Raw genomic sequence first — 17,345 nt, 5'->3', positions numbered from 1 at the left:
GAGGTGAGGACTTTCAGCCCAAAGACAAAGCAGGGGGTAAGGCTGGCTAACGTCCTAGTCTGGGTGTTTTCATGTAGATGTGCCTGTGTTTTGCATCCAGCTTGCACGACCAGTCTGTTCTGGATTTTCTTGTTACTACTAGTCAGCATTTCTTAAGACCCATCCCACTTTTACCACCACTTTCTAGTGTGCCAGTGAACTGCTTTCCATTGTGCCCTGTCCTTGTAGTTCTAACTGTCCCCGTAGACCCTGGCCTTCCTGCGTGTCTAACCCTGCCTCCTAACGACCTGGCCGCCAGCACAGGAAGGATGCTGGGGCTGCTGCTGCTGCTGCTGCTGCTGTGCTCACTGCCATCAATTATTCAGGGCCAAGAGGCAGAGCGAGGAGGCTGGTGCTGCAGCAGGAGGTGAAACTGTTGCATAATTCATTAATGGAGCATAGTTTTTGTCTCTGTTTCCTTCTCTGCAACTCCCTCTCCCTATGTTTCAATGCTTTCCTGTGTTTCTTGTATCCCGTTGCATTTTAATTTCTCTTTCTATGTTTCTCTCTCTCTGGTGCCCTGGTCTTATTTTTTAATTCCTCCCTCTGTCCTGTACTCCATCACTTCTAAAATTTTCTTTATTTTCTTCTTTCCATCTCTCTGTTCCCATTTTTTAATTATCTCCTGTGTTTCTCATACCCCATCACTTTCAAAATTTTCTTAGTATGGTTCTTCCTATCCACCCCAGCATCCTAGTTTTTTTAATATTCCTGTGTTTCTTGTACCCGATCAGTGTTTAAATGTTCTTTCTACATTGTCCTCTATCTCCCTGTCTTTATGCTTTACTTCTTATTTATATTTCTTGTACTCAGTTGCTTTTTAAAATTCCTTCTATGTCCCCCTCTATCCAGCTCCCTTTCTTGATTTTTTAAAAGTTCTTCCCTATATTTCTTGTACCCATCACTATTTAATTTCTCTTTCAACATTTCCCTTTATCTGCCTCCCTTTCCCTGAATTCTAATTCCTTATTTTTTTCCATATACACTGTCACTTTTTAAATTCTCTTTCAATGCTTCCTTTTGTTCTCATCCATGTTCCTGCATTTTCATTCTTTCCTATGTTTCTTGCAGATTGTCCCTTTAAAAAATTTCTGTGTCTGCCTCTGATTCCCTGTCCCTGTTTTCTAATCCCTCCCTGTCCTGTACCCAGTTGCTTTAAAAATTTTATTTCTATGTCTCTATTTATTTAGTTTCCTGTCTTTTTTTTAATTTTTTCCTTTCCATAGTACACTTTGTCAATTTTAAATTTAGTTTCTATGGCTACTTTTATGCAGTTCACTGTCTTTATTTTCTAATTGTCTCCTGTCTGTCCTATGCCCTGTCACTTCTTCCAATGTCTACTTTTATCCAAGCCCTGAATCAGCATTTTTAATTCTTTCCTGTGACATGCACCCCGTCACTTTTAAAATTAATTTTGTGTGTCTTTTTTCCCCTATTCTTATTTTTTATTTATTCTTGTCTTTTTCCTTAAAGCCATCACATTTTAAACTATGTTGAAGTTTATCCACTTTGCTGTCCCTATTTTTTATGTTTTCCTTCTATCCTGTGCCTTGTTGCCTTTTAAATTTTCTTTCTATGTCTACTTTAACCTATTCACTGTCTTTCTTTTTTAAGTTATTGCTGTCTGACATGTAGGACATTGCCTTTTAAATTTTCTTTCTATGGCTAGTTAATTAGCTTTCACTGTTCTTTAATTCTTTCATCTGTCATGTACCCCATCACTTTTGAAATTTCTTTTCTATGTGTACTTCAACCTATTAACTGTCTTTATTTTAAATTTTATCCTGTCTCTCTGTGCTGGTTTTGGCTGGGGTAGAGTTAATTTTCTTCATAGTAGTTAGTATGGGGCTATGTTTTGGATTTGTGCTGGAAACAGCATTGGTAATTCAGGGTTGTTTAGTTATTGCTGAGCAGCGCTTACACAGAGTCATGTCCTTTTCTGCTTCTCACACCACCCAACCAGTGAGCGGGCTGGGGGTGCACCAGAAGTTGAGAGGGGACACAGCTGGGACAGCTAGCCCCAACTGACCAAAGGGATATTCCATACCACATGATATCATGTCCAGAATATAAAACTGGGGGAAGAAGAAGGATGGGGCAGACATCATCAATAATTTTAAAATTAGGTTTTGTGTTTCTTTAGCCCCCTGGCTTTTTACATTTTCCTTCTACTTACGTGTCTTAGTTCACTGCCATTACTTAATTTTATTTTCCTTAATCCCTGTTGTTCTAAAAATTTTCTGTTTGCTTTTATTCCATTCACTCTTTTTTGCTGTCTTTATTTTTTTTCTCTTTCCTTATGGCACTCACTTTTTAGTTTTCTTTCTACATCTCCATTTTAGTTCGCCGTCCCTATATTTTTCCATTTATTTCCCCAATTTGCATTGCTTTTAAATTTTTGTACTTTTATGGTGTTTGCTCTCTGTATTTCACTGTCATTTCTTTTAAATATCTCTTGTCTTTCCTTAGTGTCTTCTCTTTTTAAACTTTCTTTCTACGTCTGTTTTAGTTTGCTTTCCCTATTTTTTAGTTTTTCCCTTTATTTCCCTCATCCCTTTTGCTTTTTCAAATGGTTTTTCTATGCCTACTTTTATTCCCTTCACTGTCTTTTAAAATATTATTTCTTCTCTTTCCTTGGCACCCTCGCTTATTAGTTTTTCTTTCTATGTTTCTGTTTTAATTCATTGTCCCGTCCCTATTTTTCACGTTATTTCCCTAATCCCCCTTGCTTTTTAAGTTTTCTACTTTTATCTATTCGCCATCTTTATTTCAATGTCTTTGTTGCTTGTCACTTTTAAAATGTTCTGTATCTACTTTTATCCCATTTGATGCCTTTAGTTTTGAATTATTTCTTGTTCTTCTGTCTCCGTTCTAGTTTGCCATCCCTATTTTTTGATCTTTTCATCTTTTAATCCTGTGGCTTTTAAAATTTCGTTTCTCTGCCTATTTTTATCTACTTTGACATCCCTATTTTAATTTTTTTCCTGTCTGTCTCATACCTCATTGCTTTTTAAATTTTCTTTCCATCACCAGTTTTATCAATGGGCCTCTTCTCATTTTTTAATTCTTTCCTGCCTGTCATTTAACACATCACTTAGACTTACTTTTTATGTCTGCTTTTATCCAGTTCACTGTCTTCACTTACTGTTTCTTGCATTTCCTTAGCACCTGTTGTGGTTTAACCCCAGCCAGCATGCCGGGAATTGTAGTCCACCACGGGACAGCACTGGAAAGGGACTGCACCAGGCAGAAGAGAGGGGACTCTCTGCACCCCAGGAAGGCTGTACCCTGTTGTTGTGCCTGATTTAATTTTTGAAATACGTTGCTCAAAACAAAATCTACTGTCTACTGTTGCCATATTATAGAAATTGTATCACCTTGCTGGAAGAATCACACTGCTATCTTTCCAAGAATCACACTGCTATCTTTCCAGAGAGCTTCATACAACCATAGAATTATTTAGGTCAGAAAAGACCTTACCATTAACCCAGCACTGCCAAGTCAGTCCACCATTAAACCACAGCCCTAAGTGCCACATCTATAGGTCTTTTAAATACCTCCAAGGATAGGGACTCAGCCACTTTCCTGGGCAGCCTGTTCCAATGCTTGACAACCCTTTCAGTGAATAATTTTTTCCTGTGCAATATGCATAAGAAATATATATTCCTATTCATACCCAACTGCAAGCTGAAAGCTGAATATCATAGCGTGCTTTTGATTAACATACACACACACACAATTTTATATATACCCACTCTCAGCATTTTTACTTTGAGCAAATGTGGATTGATGACTGGCTGCAAAGCTCTTTGTTTTTCTACACCCACTCACCACATCTGCTCTTTATTCTCATCTGTGGAGAAGCTAAATATTCCCACCTACTCCCTCGAACAACTCTCCAAAACATAAAAAGGATTTGGATAAACCTATATGCTTAAACAGCACAAAATAATCTGTGTATTTATTTTTTTTTCGTAGTGTTTTATCTCCTAAAAATTTAAATAAAACTGGAGCAGCTCTGCATTCTCCAAGAGTATCTGTAAATATACACTGACTTTTCCGATATCTTCAGTGAAAAAAAAACCAACATAAAAGATATCTATTTTCTTCCCCTCTTTCCAACTCCTGAAAATCAAAACAAGGAAAATGAAATATTTCACTAAATCCCTAAGGACTTTTTTTTCTCCCCTCTGGACAGACCATAGTCTTTAGGACAGTACTAAAACTGGCAAGAATGTTTACTACCTGAAAGCCATGTATCAGATCAGAAAGAGCAGTTATTCACACCCTGCTTACAACAGATAATCATTCCTACTAATAGGCCATGAAGCTTCTTCCAGGCTCAGTAAACTCCCATTAATCTTCAGAATCTGAAGCACAAAAAAGTCAGATGGAAAAATTTCTGTAAGCATAAGCAACTGGAATAAAAATCATCACAGGCCTGCCTTATAATGTCCATTATTCCTACTTATGTGACAAGGCATTATCACATCTTTATCTACCTTCCCTATTTACAGAGTGAGTAAGACGCAAGGTGCAAAAAATTTCAGCAGACAACAGACTTAAGAAAAAATCAGTACTGAATATAAAATTGTTTTCACTTTATTTACAACTTTAGAAGAGTAGACGGCCAAAATATTTGCTGGTTTTATCTTGCCATTTTCTCCTCAAAATCGCAGAAAAATGTTTTATGCTTTGTTGAAATGCAGGTCATGAAATACGAATGTATTAAGGAATAACATTTTCAAAATGAAAACAGATACTTCCTTCAGTGTTGCAAAGATTCACTGTACAATGAGGAATTCCTGTAACTCTATTATGCAAAACGTTACTGCAACTATTCACCTATGTTACCACAGCTGATACAAAACTGGGAGTAGTGACTGATACACCAGAGCACTGTGCTGCCATTCTGAGGGGCCTCAACAGGCTGCAGAAGTAGGCAGAGAGGAATCGTATGAAATTCAGTTCACCAAGGGGAAATGCAGAAGAAATAACCCCAGGCACCAGCATATGCTGGGGCCCACTGGCTGGGAAGCAGCTTGGCAGCAAATGACCTTGGGGTCCTGGTGCGCGACAAGATGACCACAAGCCAGCTATGCACTCTTGCTGCAAAGGCAGCCAATGGCCCCCTGGACTCCCCATTAGGAAGAATGTGGCCAGCAGGTTGAGGGAAGTAATATGTCCCTTTTCCTTAGCACTGGTGAGACATATCTGAAGTGCTGGGTCCAGTTTTGGACTCACCAGTATAAGAAAGATATGGACTTCCTGAACCAAGTCCAGCACAGGGCTATGAAGATTGATTAAGGGACTGGAGCATCTGACAGATGAAAAGAGGCTGAGAAAGCTGGGACTGTTCAGCCTGGAGAAGAGAAGGACCCCAGCAATGTGTATAAATACATGATAGGAGTGAATGAAGAAGAGGGAGCCAGCCTCTTCTCGGTAGTGCCCAGTGACAGGACAAGGGGCAATGGGCACAAATAGAAACACATGGAATTCCATCTGAACACAAGAAAGCACTTTTTTTTTACTGTGACAGTGGTCAAACACTAAGTGAGTCCATGATTTTGTGATCAAGGTTTAAGATTTTTCATTTATTCACAGAACTAGCCCAGCTACTCCTTCTCATATGCCTTACTGCAGATTCAATCACACAACCTTCACTCTGTTAAAATTTTCACTGCTTGGTTCTCCCCAACATTCAGGTCTTATGTACCTCCTAAATAATGATTTTACTCTATAAATTTATAAGTAACTGCATTATCTGAAACAATAAAAAAGGAAGCAGGACTGATTGTTGTGGTTTCTAGACCAAGGCTGCTGGTATTTTTTTATCATGAGAAAACAAAAGATTATACAAGTTCTTCAATTACAGTGTTATTTATTGCTAAGCAACTAAATGTCATAGTACTCACCACAGGCATTTGATCAAAGGTGCGAACAATGGACAGTTTATCTACAAGTAAGCAGAAAATTTGATCCATTGATATAATTTCAACATATAATCACTAATTGTATCAAAAGCCAGTTATGAATACGCGTTTCTACCTGCTGGATTTCCACGAATAAGCTCCATCTTGTCCTGAAGAATATTTATTTGCCTTTCTAGCTGTTTGTTCAATTCTACTTGTGTCTCATATCTGGTTTTCCATTCATTACCTTAAAACAAATACAGGATTATTCTATCTTCCACATTATTTCATGCTGTTTAAAGTAAAACTTAGCATTTTTTCAAACTGTTCCCACTTTTTTTCTGGAGACTGAGAAAGTCTCAAATTAGTAATCCTCATAATGAGGATCTTTGCATACAAAAGAGCTCGAAAATATAAATCAAGGGATTTTTTCACAGGGCTTACTGTGGCCAGAATATTAACCAACTCTATGAATTCATGTTATTCATAGTTTCATTAATAATTAATGAAGAAAGCAAACATGGCAGCATGTAGCATTCCTTAAGTTCACATTTGCAACATCACACCTCTAATAGCCATGTCTGAAAAGGGAAAACTTGTATTTCTAAATAAAAATATGTATCTCTGTAGGGCCTTCACAAAATAATTAATATTTTTGTGTTTCCTAATCAATTAGCAAGACTGTTGTAATTCACTTACCTTCATCTTCAACACAGCAAAGTCTTTTTTCCAGCTCTCTTACAGTGTTTCCTAGTTCAAATATTGAGATTTCAAGGATTTCCCTGTGGTATTTAGAGAAGTCTATAAATTCACTATTGCATTAATCTTATTATTAAAATTACAAAGAATAAAGCAAATATATTTTCAGCTGAAGCATCTATTAGTCATTCCTATGCAATTACATCATCTTGCCCATGCTTTTTGAATGTATTTTTCTCTACAGATACTACAGTGCCTTAAAAACAATGGAAGCATTTCTATGTCATTAATAAAATTACTTCCATAAAAAACAAGACCAGTATTTCTTAAATTAAAAAATGTCTAGCAGACCATCAGAATTAAACAAATGTAGAAAAGACCCTGGCCTTAATTTTTCATTTAAAGAAGATGCCCAAGGAATATGTTTTTTGAAATGGGAATATGCCTGAGAGATGTGCTGTTTGAAATTCTAATTAATTCTTCATTTTGACTCACTAGTCAATGATTGTCATTTTCTAAATTGTACCCATAACAAAAACAATCAAAGCATACCATGTATTATGACTACCAGAAAATAAAGCCAGTGATTACATTGAATTTAACACAAAAAAAACCCAAAACCAGGAGCTAAAGCCATCATGTCTTTCAGTATCTTAACCTTGTGGGAAAATATATTTCTGGCAATTGATTACTTCCGGTGGGGCAGCCAGACAGCTGGCAAGTACTATGGAAACTGAGCTCTTTCTGCCTTGGAAGGTATGACCAGCAGCAGAAACTAGCAGAGGACTTTGGTGAGAGTACAACCCACCTGCATGCAACAGACAACATGCTGAATGACTCTCATCATTTAAGATGTTACTTCAGTGTGCTACAATGAATCATAACCATCTCAATCACAGCAAAAGAAAATTACTGCTAACTAAATTATCGGCCATATTTATGCCAACAGCCTGGTTCTTTTTGGAGATGTCTATGGATAAATTCTCCTGCCTATGAGTTCTCAAGAAGTCAGCCCACACCAGTGTAGGTTGTAAGAAAAACACACCACACCACAACGCAAAAGCAGTTTGTGATTTTGTCCTTTAAAGTTGTTTGGAAAGTCAAGGTTTAAAAAAAAAACAACCAATGGTTCTTGGGTGCCTCCATTTTTCAGTGCCCAAACTGAGATACTTCAAAAGAACTGAGACCGAAACTCTTCAAATAAAGCCCTTTGGAAAACGCTTTATAATACCAACATGACTATAGATGCCTTTTAAATCTCACCCGAGTTCATTAAAACAAGCAAGAGAGAAAATAGTGTTGTCCTATTTTTTGGTGTGTTTTATTATTTTAAAGGGGAGCTTCCATGTCAACACGGATCTTCTCTTTCTGAACATGTTCATAATGAGAAATGCTCTTAAGGAAATAGTTAATTGGCCTATGAGACATCAGTGCTCTGATGATAGAGCTGATTAAGAAATGGTACCACCTGTTGCACTCCTCATGCTCACATTCAGTTGATGACATTTCTTTTCTATAGTGTGAAACATCAGATTTCAACTGAAAGCTGCAGAAGCAAACCAACCCATCTTAAGAAACAGAAGAGGTATGCCTGGAATAAGGAAAGCTGAAGAGCTGAAATAGCAAAGAAATATAAAGAAGAGTAATTTCAGTGCAAGAAACACACTGGAGAACAGCAGGAGATGTCTGAATGGCAGGGGAGAGCTGGGTCTTCCCCTCCCTCCTTGCTCCATTGCTCTTTTTGTCTCTGCCAATGTTAAATCAGAGACAGGGGGACAAAGGCAAAGAAATAATGAAAGTATTGGTAACTTGCTGGAGACAAAATGGTTGTGGTGAAAGCCCCAGCAAAAGTTAGACTTGAAACATATAGGTCAAAAAGCTTAGATGCAGGAATACCAAAGGAAATTTGATTTCTGCTGCCTGTTTGCTTCCACTCCAAATGAAATATGCAGATGGCTAGGAAGAAGAAAGACAAAATCTTACTACATTGCTGGTATCATTCCAACACAAATAGATAAAGTTTCTGTAAATCAGATTTCTATCAACCTCTCAGTGCCTGGAAAAGACGAAACGATGACGACAGTGAGTGCTAAAATGGGATTTTTGGAAGGAAGTAACACTGAAAATTAGACACAGTCAAAGCTGTAACTAAAGCTGAGCTATCAAAATGAAATTGCTTTCCTTTCTAAAGAAATCCCAACCAGGTGCTTAGATGGATGCAGAGTGATAATACAGGAAGAATCAGTTCTTTACATCCAGTGTTTTCAGTTTTTAGTTTATGTTACCATTACAAGACTCTATACAACATTGCGTACATTAGATTTTATTATTCTTTCTGCACCATTAGCAAAACTGCCAGACAACTCCAATTATATTTTGTCCTGATGAAAGTGTGTACAGAAATGATAAATTGTCAGGTGTCAGACTGTAATTGCTACACTGACAGAAAGCTGTATTTTCATTTGGCAACTGAAACTGGTTTTTTTCAAAAAAATCCAATTATTATTATACATTTAATTCTCCAATAGCACCCAGAAAGTAGCCAGGGTGGAACCTCTCTATTTTAGTCAGTGTATGTGCAGTAAATCACAGTTCCTGCCCTAACAGAGGATGCAGAAATAAATCACATTGACCAACTTGGTAAATATTTCAGCTTTTTAATGTAACAGAGTATTTTGCATTTCTGGAGTTATTTCTAATTGTGACAGGAAGTGATGGTCACACCATATATTTTACTGTGAATTTAATGCAGCTGTGCCTGCCCAAAGACTCGGTCTGTACTTAGAGGGACTGTGGTGTGACTTTCCTGCAGCCTCACATGTGCTAAACATAGACACATTCAAGCACTATGAATCTTTCCCATGTCAATGGACAATTTATAGTCATCACAGAAGAAAGCCCTTAAATCCTGGAGGCTCACATTTAAGTCATCAGGGGAGCATAACTACATCCTTGCATACTAAGCATAACAAGAAAGCTCTCTTGAAAAGGGGAAAAAAGCACAGTGCAGAAAAGAAGGCTGTGATTGAAATGATAAAAGAAAAAAATTGCTAAGTTTCTCTTTAAGACAGCGTACAGGTGTTATTTTACTTGAAAGTGACAGCCACCTAGGATGAAAGCCATTTTCTTGCACATTTTGCTATCCATATCTGGATGTCTGCTACACGTATCAGGCAAAAGGCTGCCTGAAGCCATTTTCTGTAGTGGAGAGAGAAGCCGGTGAAACATTACAGGAGAAGCTCAAGGCAAATCATCAGTTCTAGGCTATCAGCTCTATAACATGACAGATCTTTACCGATTCCTGTGGAAGACAAAAGTATATAGATGCCTTCAGAACCTATAAATGAAGCAGAAACAATGCTGCGCAGTGCAAATGGCACCACAAAGAAGAGCATATACAGTATTGAAAGCTACAGACTTCTCACACTCGCAGTCAGGAGCGTGCTGGGAAAATGCTGCAGCCTTCCTGGCAAGCAAAGCCAGAGAAGCTGAAATCTCACAAGCTGAATTAACACACAACTCCATCAACATCAGTAAGTAGCTGACATGCATATATATATGGCTTTAAGATCTCTTTATTAAGATGTCTACTGCAGCATTATATGCCTTCTCTCTTTCTCTCAGAAACATTTCCCATGACATTTCCCAGTCAAAACCTGTACTGAATCTTGATTACAGTAATTCAGAGTCAAATTTAAGTTGACTTTCATTAAAGCCTTTGAAAGATTTCACAGTACTACATCCACAATCACCGAGAATCAGCAGGTACTTTAGGTACAGACCCCCTTACATATATGGATGATTGAATTTACTCTTTGATGTAAAAAATCTCTTCTTCATGACTGTTAAATGAGAGCAGGAGGTGGGCTGTTAGCAAACTGCCTAAATGGTACAATAATCAAATAAGCCAGTAAAAAGAGGCATGGGTGAGATGGCTGTGAAAGAATGCAGACATCTATCTGCAAGCCAGTTATCCTCATCTTGCTTTATACCCAATGGAGAGAAACAGGCACCTCCTAGGGTGTGAGTCATCTCATGCTAAAACAGCCAGCCAAAGTAGGTCAGATGAATCACACCTTCAAAGAGCCCTTCTGTATTCACTGACTACACATGCCACTGGTTTAGATACAGATGTCTAACAAGCCTGGTCATCAACAGTCAGGTTGAATAAACAATCTCTGTGAGATCGACAATACTAGTATTGTCTATTTGCACACACAAGATACACATGGGAAACATTTGTAGAATCCACCTGAAGCAACAAGTCTTTTACTGTCATGCCATCACAATAAAGTTTTTTATTAAGTATATATATTCCTTTCATTGGCAAATAAGCCACCACTTCACAATGTGTCCTGGACTTCGGGCACAGTCTCGCAGAAGATTCTCAGGGATGTTAGCAAGAACTTAAGGTACATAAAGAAATCAGATTTTCATTAACAACAACAACAAAAAAATATATCCAAGCAGTGCAAGAAAGCCAATACCATTCTGCAGTTGATATGTAGAACACACATCCCACTGGCACACTACTATTCAGGAAACATAGTAAAAGGACATTTGCTTACATGTTGCAAGCATGTCTAAGTTCCTTTTTGTGTCATTTCAAACACGGAAGCTGTGTACCTATTTTGACTCTGTTAGTATTGGTTTCGCCCTTTCCATTAATGAATACACATTTTATAAAGTCCATAATTGCAGGACTAGTTTGAAGAGATCTGCAGCCCAGACACTGAATGAAACATTATCCAGGGAGAAGTCAGCATGGAATAAAATGTTTGAAAATTGTATGGAAATGTAAATATTAAGGGTCTGACTTAAGACAGCATGGGAGCTTCTGACGTTTTCTAACTTTGAATTTATTAACATTCAAAAGGCAATCATGTTATTTAACACAGGGGAAAAATGTGTAACTTCCTAAGCAAACTGAGGAAAAAGCCTAGAATCCCACCACTGCAGGAGAATCAGCAATCATCAGAGCACTGAAACATTTCCTGCTTAAGCAAGGGAACTAACAGGGAGCAGTAACCAGTCCTCATCTTCTCTGCAAACTGCAGTAGAGAGATGCCATACCTTCCCTGTAGGTTTCAGAGATATTTGCTCATAGTAGAGAAAGGTGAAATCCAGCTTTCCAGATTTATTCAACGTTGTGCAAAGAAGTGTGTATTATGACCACCTCATTGTCCATCAGGTTCTTCTTCCCCCAGTCAGGCATGCACCCACGTAAGGCCTCTAATGTTTTTACTCCATCATGGCTTCCAGTCCCAGTGTACTGGTTTTGGCTTGGGTGCGGTTAATTTCCCTCACAGTAGCTCATATGGTGCTGTTCTGGATTTGTGATGAAACAGCGCTGATAACGCAGTGATGCTTTGGCTATTGCTGAGCAGTGATCACACAGCACCAAGGCCTTTTCTTCTCACCCCACCCCACCAGCGAGTGGGCTGGGGGTGCACAAGAAGCTGTGAAGGTGACACAGCCGGGACAGCTGGCCCCAGCTGACCACCAGAGTACTTCGTACCACTTAATGCCTTGCTCAGCCATAAAACCTGAGGGGGGGGGTGGGGGGGAGTTTGCCAGGGCTGCCTTGCTTGAAGATTGCCATTGGCCAGCTGGTGGGGAGCAACTGGAGTTTTTCACATCGCTTACTTTTCTTGGGTGTGTTTGTTTCCTTTTTCTTTCCTTTATTACTTATTACACTGCCTTTGCCTCAACCCACGTATTTTCTCAGTTACCCTTCCGACTCTCTCCCCCATCCCACTGGGAGGGCAGTGACCACGCGGCTCTGCAGTGCTTAGCTGCCTGCTGTGGTTAAACCATGACGCCCAGTCTTGTCTTCCTCGCCTCTTCCGCACCAGCCTCACCTTTGGCTGAAATTATTTCTCCTGCATCTTCAAGCTCCTCGGGCCAGGGCCAGCGCCAGCCCTTTGGCCAGCTGTCCCTGTTGGCCACCGTGCCCCGTGACACACCCTGCCCCACCGCTCCCGGCTGCGCTCCGGCCGGGCCGAGCCGTGTCCCCCGCGGGCGCACAGGGCCTCCCAGGCCGCTCCGCACCCCCGCATCGGCCGGCGCTCCCGCCCCAGGCAGCAGCCGCCATTTTGCCGCAGGACGGCCGGGGCTTCGGCGCGGCTCCCCGGGACAGCTGGCGCCTGCGGAGCTCGGCCTCAGCCCCGTCCCCGCCGGGCACTCACTTCTTCCGCCTCTCTCGCCCCAGCTCCAGCGCCAGCCGGTCGGGGCCTGCCGCTCGCCCGCCGCCGCCATCCCCCATGCCGCCGCCGGCCCCCGCCCAGCGCGCACTCCCCGCGTCGGCGCCGTTGCGCGGAGCGACGGCCGGCGCTGGCCTGAGGGAGCGGCTCGGCGCGGCCCCAGAGGCGGCGAGCGGGGGTCCTGGCCCCCGGCCCGGTCACCCCTCGGGGCGCTCAACCCCAGACACCGCGGATCTCCCGCTGCCCGGGGAAAGCGGAGCGGGGGCCGCCCAGCAGCTGGCGTCGCCTTTCCCTGTGGCGGTGCCCCTCAGCCCGCCGGCAGCCGCTGCCGGGAGGCGGCTTCTCCGCTCTGTCAGGGAAGTCCCCAGCGTGTGGCTCGGGCCGCGCCAGGAATTAATGGGAAAAAACACAATACAGGTTTGGCCCAGTTTGCGTGCTGAGCTTTTTGGGACCTGGGATGCACAAATAATGTGCAGATTGTTCTGAACACTTGGACGTAAAGTAGCACGGTTTTAGGATAAGCGCTTTGACCCACACATAAAGGCTGGCACAGCATGGCAGGGCCCGATGGCCAAAGGGAGCCCAGCCGGCATGTTGGCATCCCCGGCAGTTGTGATCAGTGCTGGCCATAAAGTAGTTTGCAAGAACCTAACTTGCGACAGAAAGCTTAAAATAATCGGCCTTAATCATTGCTGATCAAGTCAATTAGTCAATATACACTGGCTAATATTTTAGTGGTCTGGATTCACGCTCAAAAATGTTTGATGTTGCATTTTTCAAACAAGGAATTTCAGATCTGATGGCTTCCTCAAGGTAAAGCTTTATGGGTGGACTGAATTAACCTCAGCTCAATGCTGCAAGAGTGGCATCACCTCTGCCAGGCTCTCCCTGTCACCTTCTCCGGCAGCTTCAGTGCCAGCTCTGACATCTAACTCCAACAGGCCAGTGCAGCTCAGGAAACCTAGAAAACTTGTACCAGGGAATGCATTTAATGTTTGCAGTTTCTGCTGGTTAGTGAGCTGAAACGGCTTACCAGCTACTCAGAAAAGCCCCAGAGCTGACGCAAAAGACAGGGTGAGACTGACAGCGACCAGTGTACTCTTGGATCAACTCACAATTTCACGCAACCTAGTGCTCGTTAGAGGAACTATCTGTTCGCTTTCTCAGGAAAGAGATGGACTGTAATTTAGCTTTACTGGTGTACTATGAAAAAACACAGGGTGTATTTTCTCAGTTCAAGTAATTCTGTTGCATAAGTAGCAAGCCAAAGCCAACAGCCCTACAGCTTGTTGGGTAACACAGGCACTGCTCTGAAGTTTAAAACAAGGGTAAGGGTTATGTATTACCATTACTTTTAACATAGCATAAATCAGCATTGCCATCCAAAAGTTGCCCCTGAAATCTTGTGAAATTTTAGGCCTAAGGTGCTAGTGCATGACACTGGAATGGCCCAGTCTAACACTTTATTGATACTGCAACAGCGGGGTCACTAATCCAGTGTCTGGGGGTAGAACAGTAGGATGGAGCATAAGAACCTTGGTCGTAAGAAGAAAAAGTCATTTTAATTTCATTTGTCTGACAGATTAGAGCAGGAGGTGATTTTTGACAGTCTCGAGTTATAACTGATGCTATCATCTAATCACTGAATTATCACTTGAGGTGTGGATTGAATTAAAAATTGACTGAAATACTTTAATCAAGAAACAAATTTTAGAAGAGTGCTGCACTGTAACACATTTAAATTTAGCTGCTCATTTTGCCTTCACAATTTACTGAATGCTACCTTTTTAAGATATAGACTGAAAACACATTCCATACCAAACCAGTAATTTAAGTAATGACTTAGACCTAGGTTAGCATCCATAAGTAACTCAGTGTAGTGAATCTTAACAGCTAAGGTGTTAATCAGTAACCATTTTTCTTGTTACAAGTTTTTGTGAAGAACTGCTTCAAGATTTAACTTAACCAGCCTACTGAATAGTTCTCATCTGGAGGGCACATTCAGAACTCAGAAAGAGCCCTGAAATCACACAGAAGTCTGAGAACAAAGAGCACATGGTAACAGGGCTAGATCCTGGCCACCATGTGCTCTCTCTGCCCCAGGAAACCCTTCTTTGACCTACTCTCCAGGATACTTTCAGGTCCTAGCCTCAACTCAGATTTACAAGTTATCCTAACTAGGCAAGTTCTCAGGAACATAAAGATGAGCCCAGACCATACAGGTTGGGTTGGCACAGGACAGCAGGTATAACCATGTGCTTCACCAGGTGGTTTGGGAACTGGAGTGGGAGAAGAGCCAAGGCGTCTTGTGGACTGAGGTCCTGCGTGAGCATGGTAAAACTTCAAACTGTCAATATTTTTAACAATCACAGCAGTAACATAATGACACTTGCAACACATGAGAATTTTCCTGCATTTCTTTATTCCAAATAAATTGGCTAAAATTGGATATGAATACCTATAAAGCTGCTTTCATTGTTTTAAGGCTTTTAATGTTATTTTTGAAACTAAAATTTTCAGTAAGATAAGTTGGGAAACCTGGTCATAATGTTTGACATTATGTGGTTTGAAAACAGAATTTTATACTTGAATACATATCTTTAGATTATGTGAAGGCAATAGAGACTAAGACAGACCAGGTGCAGAAGACAAACATTTCAGTTATGACTTAATTTAATTGTTAGAAAGAACTAGTTATTTCTGTAGCACCAGTAACTAGGGTATGACTGGCTGTGTGGACAAGGAAAAAAGTGGTAGATGTATATTTTGACTTTGCCAAGGACTCTGATATAGCCTTCCATAGTACCCTTATAGCCAAATTGGCGAGTTACAGATTGGGTAACTGGGAAGTAAGGTTGCTGGAAAATTGGCTGGGCCATCAGGTTTAAAGTGTGGTGATCAGCAGTATGACCACTTTACTCTGGGATCAAACCCTGACCTAATACCTTGATTCTTTATTAACAACCTGGAAGACTGGGCATACCTTCAGCAAATTTGCCAATGATGATGAACTGAGGGGAGCAGCCTCTATGCAGGTGGGCAGGGCTGCCTTTCAGAGTGGGGTGTACAGCCTGAAGAGGCAGGTCGCTGAAAGGAACCTAATGATATTAAATAAAAAACAAATCCAATGTCTGGGATGGGAAAAGCCCATGGATCTGTACAGGCTGGGCATGCTAACAAGAATGCAGCTTCATAGGAAGAGACACGGGGTCCCTGGTGAACAAGCTGACCACGAGCTGGCAACACACCTTGCAGCAAACAAGGCCAACAGCCTCCTGGACTGCGTCAGAAGAACATAGCCAGGAGGCTGATGGAGATGGTTCTTCTGCTCAGTTCAGCACTTGTGGGACCACATGCTGGAGCACTTAGTTTTGGTCCCCCAAACAAATCCTAAGAGCTCCCTTAGGTCAGAGGCTGGCACACCTGGCCTATATTCAGCCTGGAGAAGAGAAGGCATAAGGAGATCTTAGTGTTGTCAACAGCTACGTAAGAGGAGGGCATGGAGAAGACAGGCTTCTCTCTAGTGTGCACTATGGAAGGATAAGCAGTAATGCACCTGAGTACCTATAAAAGTTTTAAGCCCAGTATAAGGGAGAAATATTTACCTTTACCAAAGTCAAACTTGGCAAAGGTTGCCCAGAGAGGTTGTAAAGTCTCCATCCTTGGAGATAATCAAAATGTGAGCAGAACTGACACAGAGTACTGTGCTCCAGCTGGACCTGTTTTGAGAAGGAAGGTGGATTACAGATCTCTGTAGTTTGGGACCTCTGGAGGTCCCTCCCAACCTACACTGTTTTATGGTGAGCTAGTCAGCATGTTTTAGTGGAAGGTAGTTCTACCAATTCATTTTAAAAGATTACAGATTTAGTTTGTCAGTAAATATTAAGATAGACTATCCCAAGATGGTTTTAAACTGGCATTAAACAAACTAACCAACCAATCCACCCTTGCAATCTAGAGGAATCCATTCAAATGCAGGGGTCTTAGACTTGAGGTAAGAATAGTTGTTTATACAGACACAGCATTAGCTTAGGATGACTTAGAGGTCATTAAAAGTAATCTTCTCAAGACAAGATTTGAGACCACTATTGCAGCAGAAAAGACTTTGAACACATTATTTTGGAAATAGAAATGCAGTAGGAAAGCAGGTAGCAGTTCACTCAGTAAACAGCTCAGTAAGACCACTTCTAAGACTGCCATACATCAAAAGATGTTCAGTGTTCAAAGGAGAAACAAAACCAAGCTGGAAATAAAAACCTACTAAGATATGAGGCTTAGAGAGGTTAGCGTGTAGTGTATAAAAGGGAGAGCTGAGATAAGGCTGTTGAATATGGTAGAGGAAGTGGGGAGAACCCTGTGGAGTTGCTGCCCAGGGCCCAAGTAGTGACAACTGAAGCAGGGTAAATTCAACAGCGTAATACTTTCAGCAGTGAGAATTAACTAAAGTTTGGAACAACGTAAAAGGGAGTATCATGGATGTATCACATTAGAA

At 41.1% G+C, this 17,345-nt stretch overlaps 1 protein-coding gene across 2 annotated transcripts in view; it reads right to left on the bottom strand.

Moving 5' to 3' along the window:
* Nucleotides 1-13,142, bottom strand: part of CCDC169 (coiled-coil domain containing 169) — a 51,377-nt gene extending 38,235 nt beyond the window's left edge. The window contains exons 1-4 of one of the 2 annotated variants that reach the window (XM_055802994.1): nt 12,839-13,142; nt 6,651-6,733; nt 6,088-6,198; nt 5,955-5,995 (exon numbers count right to left, since the gene is read on the bottom strand). In XM_055802994.1, the coding sequence (XP_055658969.1) occupies nt 5,955-5,995; nt 6,088-6,198; nt 6,651-6,733; nt 12,839-12,915 (312 nt within the window). In that variant the 5' untranslated portion in view covers nt 12,916-13,142. The remainder of the gene's footprint in view (nt 1-5,954; nt 5,996-6,087; nt 6,199-6,650; nt 6,734-12,838) is intronic. The other variant, XM_055802995.1, reaches the window with a different exon arrangement.
* Between the last annotated feature and the right edge of the window lie 4,203 nt (nt 13,143-17,345).

This window comes from Falco peregrinus, chromosome 4 (assembly GCF_023634155.1).
Source record: "Falco peregrinus isolate bFalPer1 chromosome 4, bFalPer1.pri, whole genome shotgun sequence".
NCBI classification, from domain to species: Eukaryota; Metazoa; Chordata; class Aves; order Falconiformes; family Falconidae; genus Falco; species Falco peregrinus.
Note: the sequence above shows the minus strand (reverse complement) of the source record. Positions and strands in the feature narration are given on the sequence as shown.